At 33.5% G+C, this 14,302-nt stretch overlaps 1 protein-coding gene across 2 annotated transcripts in view; it reads right to left on the bottom strand.

The window, feature by feature from the left end:
- The window catches only part of DIAPH3 (diaphanous related formin 3), a 516,072-nt gene that overhangs the window by 287,980 nt on the left and 213,790 nt on the right, over positions 1 to 14,302 (bottom strand). For both annotated transcript variants that reach the window (XM_069068623.1, XM_069068622.1), the window contains 2 exons: positions 4,491 to 4,586; positions 1,331 to 1,425 (listed from right to left, as the gene is read on the bottom strand). In XM_069068623.1, coding sequence (XP_068924724.1) covers positions 1,331 to 1,425; positions 4,491 to 4,586 — 191 coding nt within the window. The remainder of the gene's footprint in view (positions 1 to 1,330; positions 1,426 to 4,490; positions 4,587 to 14,302) is intronic.

Genomic DNA, 14,302 nt, shown 5'->3' with positions numbered 1-14,302 from the left:
AAAAAAAATCCCATCAGCTGTTTTCAGTTCATTTCCTACTCTCTAATCATCTCCTCCACAGCTTTTCAACCACCTGGATATCTGTGTATATCAGCTCTTTCCTTGACCTCAACAGTTCTTATATCATGAACCATGGTCAAGTCAACTCTGCCATCGTCCCTGGATAAGGTGTGTCAATTTACTTACCTATTGCCCTACTCATCACCCCAGTAACTTTCTGGACAAAAGTACCCCTCATCCCCCTGTGCATGTACTCTCGTCAGCAGAATATAAGTACCCTTAGGGAAAGGGCTATTTTTTCTTTTTATTTGTATCCTCATGGACAAGTATAATACTAGGCACATCAAAAATATTTAATACAATTTTTTAATTCATTCAATCAATGATACACACCCCCAACTGGTCATCCTACTTCAAAATCTCTACTCCAAGTCAACTTTCAGACAGGTGCTAAAGTAATTCTCCTGAAGATGTGACAGCATTATCTCCTTGCTTAAAAACAAAACAAAAGAACAAAAACAAACCCTCCTCTAGTTACTTATTGCCTATAAAATCAAATATAAGCTCTTGTGTGTGGCATTTTCAATTTCACAACAATTTTAAGTATTATTCCTATTCATGTATTCCGTAGTTCTTCCTTGTCTCCTTACTGCTCTTTACAAATGACAACCTTTCTCTTATCTCTGTGCCTTTGTATTCATTCCTTATCTGTACTCATCTTCTTCAAGAATCACTTCAACTGTTCTCTCTTTATGTTCTCCTTCAATATGATTTACAGTTACCAATGTCCTTCCCTAAAAATTAACATAATTTATTTTTTATATTTTATAAATACAGATACATATATACATACACATATATGTGTTCATGTTGTCTTTAAGAGAATACAAACTCTTAAAGGGCAGGAACTGTTTCTCTTCTGTCTTTTTTCCATTTAATAAATTTTTATTGGTTGATATAGACTTTTTAAAAACCACTTTGAAGTTTAAGTTTTTCTGAACTCTCCACTCAACAATTCAATCCTACTAAGAACGTAAATGTTATTGTACAGATATTGTGGGTTCTGAGTATTAATAGAATTTTTTTAAAAAATCCAAAGATTGCAAATAACAATAACCTAAAAGAATATGGATACCAAATAGAACTGTACAAATTGATAAATAAAATATTGTCTAATATAAAATGCTGTGTAAATACATCTAAACAATGCATAGTGATATATCAAGGGAGGGCTTCCAGGAAAGACAACTTTAATTGAATTAAAAAAAACATTTATTTAATGAAAACCCACATTGATGAATTAGTGTAAAAACTATCTTTGTTTGTTTACCTGAATCATAGACTCTGCCAATTGTGTTTCATCTACTTCCAATATCATTATTTTTATTTCTTCATAAGGCACACGAAAAGAACCCAGAAAAATTGCTGAAAAAGAGTGAAAACAATAATGAGCAAAAAAAATGAATGAGCAAATAAAAATAATAAAGGAGAAAAAAGTCTGATATTATCAAAAAGATACTATGTCAAACATAATAATCTGGCTAATTTGATAGAATTACAAGATGATAGCTTTTCCTGGGCACTTGTTTTGGGCCCTTTTCAGTTCTGGGACTTAACACGAAAATCCATATACTCTTAATTATTTTCCTGTGGAGACTATTGCAGAATTGGACTTAAGGTTTACATACAGACTATCACAAAAACAATGGAACAATTTTAATGTAATAAAGATTTGATTCATTTTAAATCCATCTGAATAAGGAGATTTGATGCATTTTTAATATATAGGATTTTAATCACACTGAAATATTTCTTACAGTCCTACGTAAAAATTTTAAGGTCTATTCAAACTCATATAACAAGTTTTTCTAAAAATAAAAACCCATCAACTTATTAAACAGATCCTATAAAAAGATGACAGACCCACAGAAGGGATCTTGGGGGCCCTCAAGTCCTCAAGAAATTATTATTTTTGAGATGAAGATTAAGACTCAGAGATATTTACTTTCCCAAAGATATGTAGGTAATAATTGAATGATGAGGATTTGAATCCAGAGTTTCTAACTCCATATTCAGTACTCCTCCTTATGCATTCACACCAATACAAAACAAACACACACACACACACACACACACACACACACACACACACACAATCCCTCACTTAAATTAAATATTTAGCAATGATGAAATTTTTATGTCTTATTATCCCTACACTGACCATCAATTTTTCAGATTTTTAAATCAATTTTCACAGAATTCTTTTTTTAGGGGAGGAAACGCATTATTGCTAATTCACTAAAGCCTAAATATATCACACATATTAAATAAAACCATTTTAATGTTTACTTAATAACACAAGAATCACCATGAATATTAGTTACTGTACTTATTTACCCATTCATCCATTCTATCTGTAACATAATCCTGACTTCACTGTCTTTTAAGAGAAGTCATTCTATCTGTTCCAGTGCTAAGTGACAACAAACTCCTCTGTAGCTCTTCTAGCTTCTTATTGATATGTTTACTTTATCTTCCTCCACAGGAAGTTCTCACTGTTGCCTGTTTTCCATGAGGCTCTTCTCCTCAAAATACCTAATCTACAGTAATATTTCTACATAGTAAACCAAAAATCCTAAGTCATTCCATGGCTCTTCCATGTAATAAACAAATAAACATTAAGACAGCTAATTTCCTCATTGCCAAGGGGCTTTATTATAGATTATTTTATTTCATTTGGCGACTGTGTTCTAAAAGGCTGATGTTACCAAAAGCCTAAATTCAATGTAGATAAGGTTTTATCATAAATGTAAATGTCAATGGTTCTATAATTGGCACAAAAATGGTAATCTGATTAGCAGTCAGTAAAGTTTAAAATTCATGATTTTTCTTAAATCTTAAGCTTCTGAAAAAATGGAATATTATCTTCAAATTTCCTTATTGTTCATTGTTAAAGGTACTTCTTTATATTTTTTACTATTTTCTTTTAATAAAAGACTTCTCCTAATCTATTAAAAATGCTTAGAGTTCTAAAAATTACACAAATTTGAAGTTTTTTAGAGCTAAGAATTCCAAAATGTACATTCATCACTCTATGGCACCCTCCCCCAGGGAATTTATATTGTAAGAGAAAAATAAAAGCAATGCAAATTCCTGTGTTCATTAAGCAAAAAAAAAAAAAAAATCATTTGCCTAGAATGAAACACTACAGAAACAACTACATACCAAAAAAAAAAAAAAACCCTTCTTCATCCTTGTAATGGGAATGGGAATTTGAAGATCTTCCCTTCCCCTTAATAGATCTAGGGGGGGATTTTGAAGAACTCCTATGCTGTGAAAATAAACTCTGCCCCCTAATGGGCTGAATGTAGTCACATGGAGTCTGGGGTGGGAGGAGTTTTGCTGAAGGGAAGCAGAGCCCACAAGAAGCTGGTGTTCAGAGCTAGCCAGATGAGTGGGGGAAAGAGAACACTCAGGCAAGGAGTCAGATAAGCTCATGAGTAAATATTGATCTTGTATTGGTTTGTGGGAAGGCTGAAGGATGCAGGGGCTCTCAGTGTTATTATGGCTTCTGAATATCTTTGGTACCATGATGGAAATGGCTTACTGGTTTTGGGATTCGGCTTTCTGGTATCTAAATAAATCCTTCAGTTCTATCCTCTATCTGGAGAATCTGGTATATTTTGTGCTTGAACGTCATGTAATACTTTTAGTCACAGTCTTTATCATGATCATGGGCACTGTAAATATTGCATTGGTGCTACAATCCGCTACTATGTCATGTCATACAAATTACAAAGTCAATGAAATCTAAGTAATATAATGAAATGAGATTGTTAAAAGGAGAAGTATTATTTCCCCCTCTACCCTTAGCCCTTACGCATACATGTGCTGGCTGGGTCGGCAAAATTTCACTGTATAGCTACTATTCCTTTGAAATTTAGGCATTTAGAAATAAAGTATAAAAATATTTGGCCTCTTGTCCATCAGTAAGTATTTCATTTAAAAGTTCATTCATCACTCCTAAAATTATGTTAAACATAATGAAACTCAATTTTTCCCAATAAAGACTTTGAAGCTTTCAGAAAGAATAATGGGAATTATTTTGTCATGCATTTAAAATTTTCATTACTATCCCTCTCTAACTATGTGAGGTTTTAGAGGTTTAACTCACTATCAAAAACAAATCTTCAAAATACTATTATTCCTTTACCCTACTTTTGGTCATTATATGCTCCAAGAATGTATACAAGAGGTAAATACCTTTTCTGGAAGAAGTAAAAGCTTAATTTCATTCTTTAAATCCTCCCTTACCATTTCTTAGGTTCAAGAATTTAACCACTTAAATTGCCCTGGGACAAAAACAGTATTTTTTAAACATACTGTGTAATCCTACATTGAAGAAATTTACAACAGGACCTAAGGAAAAAAGAAGATGGAGCAAACACATTATCTATCACTTAACTAATACAAGAAGATTGTTAACTTACAAAGGTTCTGGGCAATTTTGGAATCCAGGACTTTCAGTTCTTTAATTCTTTTTTTTATTGCTCTCTTCTCCACAAAATCCTCCTCTTCCTTTTTCTCTGCAAATGGAAGATAATTACTATAAACAAATGAATTTCATCTATAAGAAAAGCACCAATTAAGAATCAAAGATATAAAAACACTCATTAATGAATCTGTTCATTTGAAAGAATTGAAATAAAGAAAATCCTGCTTTTTTTTACAATTGAGGGAACTAATATATAGATATGCAATAAAAAAAAAAGGCATACACACATTTCATTTACTCTCTTTATGGTCAGGTCATAGTAGTTTTGTACTATGGAGTACTTTTAGTACTAGGAGTACTTTTGTCATAAAAAGAGTAGCAAAAAGATGTGAAGGAGAGCAGGCATGCACATATATACATATATGTATGTTTATATATGCATGTACATATGGATGCATGTAAATCGTATACAGAAGAACAAAGCAGTATTTACTCTGAGAACACAAGGACATATTTAGCCAACTCAGTAGTAATATACAAAAAAAGCAGAATTTAGATATCTAAATCACCAAATTGCATTTAAAAAATATTTTTACTATCTCTCCCTTTCATGTATGTAAGTAATAAAGATTTGATGATCGAATCCATTACCAAAAATAAGTCTTCAAAATACCATTAATGTTTGTCCTTATATTTGATATATGTCAAAAATTTATACGTCAAATATAGTGATCTAAATAAAAATAAACAAATATTCAAACTTCATAATATATAATACTCCATTCTGGAATATTACATAAAAGCTTTCTAAAATTGGAAGTTTTTAAACTCAGTACTAAGTATTACCTATAAAATTATTTATCATTAATTTCTTTGAAAAATAAAGAGAATATATTAGAAAACAATTTAAATTTAAAATAGTTAATACCAGGGGCTGGGAACCTGCAGCCTCAAGGCCACATGTGATCCTCTAGCTCCTGAAGTGTGGCCCTTTGACTGAAACCAAACTTCCTAGGATAAAGCCCCTTATTAAAAGACTTGTTCTATAAAACTTGGACTCAGTTAAAAGGCCACACCCAAAGTCTAGAAGGCTACATGTGGCCTTGAGGTCCAAGGTTCCCCACCCCTGATTTATAAGGTAGATTAAAATCCATGTCTTTAATTTCAATTCCCTCCCCCCTCATCAAAATACAGTATAGATAGATGATTATAATATACGTATAGATCCAAAAACAAGCACAACAGCTCCTTGGGAGGAAAAACTATCTTTTGACTTTTTTAAAAATTATTCTCCAGTTCTTAGCATAGTATCTGACATGTTTAATTAATGTTTAATGAATGCATGTTGATTGAAAATATGAAAAATATGCATAATTGGTAAAACCACTGTCCTAACAAGTTAAAGGTTGAGTCACAAAATAGCTCAGTTACCTTATTATGTTTTGTGATTAATGAATGGGTACTAAAGATCTAAACCACCTACAAATACAAATAAACAGACATGGAAACATCCCAAATTTGGCTCCTAATTTATGCTTCTAACATACGTGACATTATATTCACATGTATTCTGACAGAGGTTAAGGAATTTAAACTAGTTTGAAAAAACTGAGTAAAATATGCTAAATTTGAGTGACCTAATACATTCAGTTTGTTTCCCAAGTTTAAAAAACAAACCTAATTATCAATAACTGTTCAGTACTGCTTGGTAGAAACTCAGAACACATATAAGTTGTTATGCAAGCATGAGTGTGTATATATAAATATGTACAGATGCACATGTATCCATCCATATATACACAACCTGTGAAAAATCAGTACCTATGTCTTGATGGAAGTCAGAAATTCTAAGAAACAGAGGATAGGAGGAAAAGTATTGAAGACATGGGAAGCCACTGAAAAGGCACAAAGATTTTAGATACAGCATCCTATAAGTGGGACAGACAATTAGTGGGCATAGAGCAGTACGACTGGACCAAAAGGTTCCTAGAGGAAGGTAAGGTAAAAGAAGTCTTGTAAGAAAGAAAGAGGACAGATTGTACATAGTGTTAAATGACAAAGCAGAAGGAGTAAAAAACTAATGAGAAAAAATAAATCATAAATCAGAGATTACTTGTGATATCTCATAAATCTGATGAACTTGTGGTTAATGCAACAATAAAAATTTCTAGGCCAAATATGTTATATTAATCTATTTCAATAGAAATTTACTGATGACATAATGTAAAAACAGTAATGAATTTACACAATACTATCGCAGATAACAAATCAACCAAATTTTATACATAAAAGGGAGAAAAAACAAGTAACAAAGGAAATATATAAGATCTATAAAATTGATGGATAGTAATTTCATAGGGGAAAGCATCAATAATTGAGGGAAGCTAGAAAGTCCTTGAAGGCAATGGGATTTGAGTTAGATTTTGAAAGAAGCCAGAACAACTCCGTGTCAGAGGTGAGAAAAGAGACTATTTCCAAACATGGGAGACAGCCAGTGCAAAGAGAGCTGGCATATCAGTTACGAAGGATTGCAAGTAGGACAGTGTGTAGAGAAGAGATACACTTTGAAATTTGTCTCCTTTCTCTAATTCATCCTTTACACAAATAATCAAACCACCAAAGTACTAGTATAAACATGACATTTCCCTTCTCAAAAATTCTTAGTAACTATGAGGAGTAGCATAGAAAGCTAAAACAACTCCACTTTGCAATTCTTCTGTCATATTCCTGTTACATTGCAGCTCCCTGCCCACCCCCAAACCCCACATCGCCTCCATCTCCAACCTTTCTTGCTACTGAAAGCAACAAATACAAGTCTTACCTATTATGACAGGCAGAATTATAAGCTTAGCTATCCATGTGAAAAGCTCAGCAACGGGTATGAATAGCACATCCCATATTCCTACCTTCCAAGGCACTAACAACAGCCCTGTCCAATTTGGAGGTATCCTATTGTAATGGTAATTTAAAGGTCTTGCCCCTTAATAAGCCTAAGGGAATTTAAAGACCTTCCTGCTTTGAAAATATATTTTGCCCCCTAATAGGCTAAATGTAATCACATGGAGACTGTGGTCAGAGGAGTTTGCTGAAGGGTGGTGCAGAGCCCACAGGAAGCTGTGAGTCAGAGCATGCGAGATGGCTGGGAGGAAAGTTTGTTTCTGGGGGAGGCAGATAGACTTGTGAGTAAATGTTGGTCAAATATTGGTTTGTGGGAAGTCTAAAGTATGGTGTGGCGAATTAACTTGTATGTTGCTATGATGGATTTGGTTGCCTGGTGTTGGGATTTGGTTTTCTGGTATCTGAATAAATGTTTTGCTTCTGTCTTCTATGTGGAGAGTCTGTTATATTTTGTGATTGAACACCATGCAAGTATATTTATAGTGATCATAGGCACTGTAAATATTGCATTTGCACTATACCCATATTCAATTCACCTCTTCCCTAAACTGAAATATACATGATTTCTATCCTTTTGTTCCTTTGAGGTTTCTCCTGTGCACTGGTGAACTCTGGTTTGAATTTGAGTTCCAGTGTGGTATTGTTTCTGGTTTGTTGTGGCACTGACAATTTTACCCACAGTAATTATACCTGTAGCAGGTGATAAGATTTCTAGACAACAGACCCATGGAATTCCAGGGGTCATAACCTGGAAATGCCATGGGTTCTTACACTTGTGATAGCCCTTAAAGGTCAGAGCTAAGAATCTTGTCAGTATTTGTACTCAGGAAGGTGAGAATTGGCCATGCTGCCCTGATCTGCAAATGACAATCCCCTCATCTGATCAGTTAGGTGATTTTGTTTGATGTTGGCTGATGTGATTTGGTTCTGAGCTAAAAATCAGTTTCTCTGAATTAAATGCAAAAGACCTTGCCTACAAGCATTTTTATGTTCTTGTATTTGCTTTTGTTTAAGTGTTTTCATTTGTATAATGCCTAGTATGTCGTCAGCACTATGTGCAAAAGTGTCTTGGTAAATCCATCTGACTTTTTCCTGTGGTCTCATCAAAGAAAAAAAGAGGTATAAAAATAGTGAAAATTTTTCTACAAAACTTTCAAAGACTTCAAAGGGAAAATCACTCACTCTCTCTCTCTCCCCCTCTACCTCCTTCCCTCCCTCCCTCTCTCTCTTCTCCCCCCCTTGCTCCCTCCCTTCCTCCCCTCCTTCTTCTCCCTCTCCCTCTCCCTTTCCCTTTCCTCTGTCTGTGAAAGTCTCTCCTGGCAGGACCATTAGGAGGGTATATTATAGTCATTATATGGGGAATACAAAACCCTCATGGACTCTAAAAGAAGGAGATGAGCATACAAGACTGACACTTTAAATCTTTGGCACAGATTAACTAAAAGTAGCAAGTACTACAATGTGAAGTACAGGCTCTTGGGAAAATTGAGATTCTGTAGATACCATTTGTAAAAAACAGATCCATATGTGACTGAATTTATTTTAGTTTCATTTTAAGTGAGATGTGTTGTCCTATTAGGATAACTATAATCTTTGATCCTTTATAAGAAAGTTAGGACTTAGGGGCAGCCAGGTGGCTCAGTGAGTAAGAGCACCTGCTCCAGTGTCAGGATGACGTGGGGTCAAATCCAGGCTCAGATACTTAGCACCACACCCAGAAATAACTGGCCGTGTAACCTTGAGCAAGTTACTTAACCCCAATTGCTTTAAAAAAAAAAAAAGTTAGGCCTTAATGTTTATATATAATGTTTGCAGTTGAGGCAATATGTTTAGAAACTGCAAAAGAGTTTTGTTTAAAGTATAATTGGATAAAAATTACTCTATATTAGTCTTGAATGTGATCATTATAGAATGACAAAAGTGATAAAATGAAAAAAGTTATTTTCTATGTAAGTTAATGAGGAGATGCATTCAACTGAATTGATGTCATTTGATTGGCAATAACCCTTGTTTCATGTTTTTAAGTCCATGATGTTATTTATTTATTATTGCATTTTAAAATTTTTCTGTGTTGTAAATTTTGGAAAAGCATAGTATAAAAAATCCTGTTAAAAGGATGATGCAATTATATCATCATATCATTTAATTCCTTTAATATGGATGCTGTGAAATTATCAATTAAGCTATTAGGGGCTGTTTTCATAATGTTAAAATCTATCAAGTATATTTTTATTATATATGGGTATATTTTTAACAATTACTTACAGTGTGGGAAAAGGAAAGAAAAAAATACAATCTTCTAATATCACCTTACTTTAAACTTCTCAGGTTCCTTGGGACCTTCTACTTGAGCAAAATCACAAAATCTTATCGGTCCTTTTAAAGAACTTGCTAATGTCACGAAATTCTAAAGTAATGAACTACTTTACTAAGAAAATAGAATCCCCTCCTTTAATCATAAACTCCTCTCACTAAAGTGGAGGGGGGAAGTTACAAGTTCAAATATAATACAGAAGTGGTTTGATGATAAGTTTGATTACCAAAATTGTGAAATAATAGCTGGAAGTAGTCACTGTTTTTCTGGGGTGTAAGTGAATTGTCATATATCCATTATCTTTGAAAAATTACAAAATGTAATTATTTTCTTAATTTCAAATAATTGACTTTTATACCAGTATGAGTTTAAACTCAAAAAAGAAAGAAGGAAGAATAGGAAGAAAAGGAGGGAGGAGAAAAGAAAGAAGAAGAAAAAAAGAGGACAAAAATAACAGGGAAGAAGGAGGAGGAGGAAGAGAAAGATGTTGAATGATTATTTTTGGAAAGGCCTGATAAACTTTTAATTGTTTAACATTATTGCAACAACGTTAGAATTAAAAATAACTTCATCTAGCCCTAAGCTGTGATTAGTGAAACTTGTTGTTTGAGGTAAAATTTCTTAGGACTATAATTTGATATTGTTCTGAGTTCTGAATCAGGTATAAATGAATGATCATTAACTCAGTAATCTACCATTCAAGAGAAGTATCATGAGTTATTCAAAGGGACTATGATCTGAGAATTGTTACAAGTAGATGCATTTGGGAAATTTGAGGGGATGACTTTCTGTAAGAGAAGGTAGGAAATTCCTGATTCAGTTTCCCCATTGTGTTATTTCCTTTTTGAAATAAGAATGTTTCCCACCTGGTTAATCTTGAGCCTGGCTAAGGTACCCTGTGAACAATGTGAAACTTTGCTGTAGAATTGGCTGTTCCAAAAGGTTAACTATGACATTTACCTGAAATAAAATAAAATTACAGCTGTTTTATCCTATTATACCTATGTTAAATCACTCTGCCCTTAGGCTTAGGTCTAGGAGACCAGTTTTGATTTTGTTTCAATCATGTCTCTCCTTCTTTCCACAGCAAATCTCTCTAACCATGGCAGGTAAAAGTGTAAAAAAAAAAAACTATAATGAATATTGTTGTTGCAATATTCCATCACCTTGATATACTATAAGGGGATGCAAGTATATGGTACTTTATTGGATAGCATATTTTGATATTCTTATGCCTTCGTTATTTATATGGTTAACTCCATAAAGTCTAAACTAGTTTTCACCACATGAACTAATTACTGAAAAGCCAATTTAACTTTGTTTTAATAATTTATACTAAATCATCACTAGCCGGCTTTAGCAACATTACCTACTCTCTACAAGTGACCTAGAAATGAGATGGTCAAGGAAATAACTCCACCAACATGCCCTGATCCATCCAGATACCTGAAGATCATGGACACTGCCAAAGAACTTGATACCCCTAAAACTATAGCCCTGTTGGATTTCGTTATTCATCCTATCATAATTTTGCTTGTTTTATTAATTGTGTATATCCTACAGATCTGTTACCTATCCCATAAGCTGCTTATCACTTATGCCCGAACTGATACTAATTTGGAAAAAAAAAAATTTTAAGTGAAACTACTTTTAATCTCAAATGGTAGAATTGTGGGTAGCAAAGAAAGCTAAAGCAATTGCTATTTGTCTGAAGTTTCTCTATGTTGCCCCTGATCCTATCTGTACTGCAACAGCTCTATACCACCCTACCTCAATCCCTCCTTTCTGAGACCTTCCTTACTGCTGAAGCAGTAAGGACAGCCCTATCTCTTAGGCTGGCCAGGATTACAAGAGATTGCTAACCTTAAAAAGAACCTTTCCTGGTATTAGTTCAACATCAGATCTGTCCAATCAAAGGCTACTGCATTCCCTATTCCTACCCTGTAAGCCCAGAGCAACAGCTCTGTCCAATCTTAAGTAGTCCCATACCCATTTCACCTCTACCAAAATTTAAACCTATAATAAGATTTATTCTTTTATTCCTTCAGGGATTCTCCATCCCTGCATGAGCAAACTCAAAAAACTCTCATTAGTGCCTAAATTTTAGTTTGCATTTCATTTTAGTATTGATTCTGGTTCTGGTTTGTTACAGCACCAACAATTTTACCCATACTACTTATGACCAATATATTAAAATACATTTTCCATATACTGACATCCAAAACCCTCTATAATCTCAATTGTACCTCCCTTTCCAGATTACTTTAAGATTCTGACTTTTCAGAAACTATTTTCCAATGAAACTGAACTACTATTTGATCCCTGGATTCAATAAGCCATTTCCTAGCTCCCTGTAGTTCATGTAAACCATTCTTGGTCTTTAATGGATATAACTCTCTAATTCTGCAATAACAATCCTGTTCTTCCTTCAAGAATCAGCTGAGGATTCATCTCATTTGCAAAACTTTTTTTTTTTAATCTTTTCACTTAACCATTTCTCTTCTATTTCAACTTGGTCTGTAAAATATCTATAAGGGATTTCTCTTTTGCCTCTATTCCTATCTATCTTGTACTATATTTAACTATGTATTTTTTTAATTTCCCAGCTTGGAGGACAGGGACTATGTCATTTTTCCATCTTTCCATCAGTACGTTACTAAGTATTTATTAAGTATTTACTATGTGCTATAGTCCTTACACTATGCTAAACACTGCAGATAAAAAGAAAAAGAAAAAAACAGTTTTGGTCTTAAAAGAATTCACATTCTAATTGTACACAAATAGGTATACACAAGATATATGAAAAGTTGTTGTTTCTTGATAGAAGCCAGGTACTCTTAAGAGACAAAGGATAGGAAGGAAAGAATTGAAGGCATGGAGGACAAATAGTGAAAAGGTACAGAGATCTTAGATAAAGCATCCTATGAGAAGGACAGGCAGCAAATTGATATAGACCAGTATAACTGTACCACAGGGTTCCTGTAGGAGGTTAAGGTGAAAAAAGCCTAGTAAAAAAAGGGGGGGGGAGGGGAGAGACTGAAATTTTACAGTACTTTTAACAAACCTAAATTTCTCCCAGTGACAAACTAGTTTATATTTGGTAAAAGAAGAGAGGGGTTGATTTAGTATATGGATAGCCCCTAGCAGTTTCTTCTAAATAGTAAATTCTTAGTAAATATTTTAGCTGAATTGAATCCCACTGTTCTTCCAGATTTACTACTGAAAACTAGGGTCACTTTTTCATGTAGACAAGATAAATTATGTAAAACAACTGTTATCATTGTACTGTTTACTGAGGCTACAGGTAACAGTGCTCTATAAATGCAGGAGATCGATTTAGCCTTCTGTTTTCTTTGATAATGACTTGCAGGATAATGAGCTTAACTTCTAAGAAACTTCATTACAGAATAATGTTGTCATCAAATTGCACTGAAGTGCCCTCCTTTTGGGGTGATGCTGCTTAAAATCTAGATTACCAACTTTCAGCGCTCCCTCATTAAGAAATTACATGGCCTTACAGTCTCTTTATTTTCATAGGCTTGTGCTTTGGAGAAATAATTATTTTATAGAAATAGTAGTTGATCAGTTTTTAAATCTATTTAATCATGTATTTATTCAACAAACATTAACTAAATCACTGTGTTGACTTTTGTTTCCTTGAATTAAATTCAGTATCATCATTTTAACTCTGAAGAGTTAAAAATTACATTCTTAACATAGATTTTAACCTTAATAATAATTACAGCAAAAAAATTACTAAAATTAGCGATTTCCTTGAAGGTTTTTTTTAATAACTCACATCTCATTTGAACTATTAGCAACACAATTATGCTCTTCTACAAATTGAAGGTCAATTATATTATTATTGATAATAATAATAAAATGACACAACGAGGGTTTTAAGATTTACCAAGTATTATATACATTACCTCATTTGATTCTCACGACAATCCTATAAGATAAGTGCTTCAGACATTATGCTCATTTTCTGAATGAGGAAATTCATACTGAAATAAGTGACTTGTGCAAAGCATAAAGTTAAAAAGCATCAGATGCAGGATTCATTTCAAGATCTTCCAAACTTCAAACCCACAAATTTAAACTACTGAGATGCTCTCTCAATACATAGATCTTGGATGGCCCAGGAATGTTCCCAGATAAATAGGGGAAGAGAGTGAACTAGCTTGTCTTTGGGAAATTTCACAGTACTTTTAACCACCCTAAGTTTCTCTGAAGTCTCACTTTTTTTTTTTAATATCAACCATCTTCAAGCAGTGCTATATAGTTAAGAAGCATGGAATACCAGTTTCTATAGAACTAATAGGTGGTTTATTTCCTTTCCCTTCCTTTATGGGCCACTTAAATGGCAATGGAGAAACACATGTTGCAGACTTTACTCTCTCTACTCTCTTTACTCTCCTTTACACAGCTGCCAAAACCGTCTTTCTGAAAATGTCATTTACTGGCTAAAACATTATACGGGCTTCTTGCTTATAGTAGAAAATACAAATTCTTAAGTCAAGCACTTAAGAAATCTTCACAATTCAGTACCAATTTATTTTTCTTTACCAGACTGAATTTACTCTATAACTGCT

Source organism: Petaurus breviceps, unplaced genomic scaffold (genome assembly GCF_028583685.1).
Source record: "Petaurus breviceps papuanus isolate PSGF00001 unplaced genomic scaffold, PetGlider_PUasm1.0 90769, whole genome shotgun sequence".
NCBI classification, from domain to species: Eukaryota; Metazoa; Chordata; class Mammalia; order Diprotodontia; family Petauridae; genus Petaurus; species Petaurus breviceps.
The sequence above is the reverse complement of the archived record's forward strand: the minus strand, read 5'-3'. Positions and strand labels throughout refer to the sequence as shown.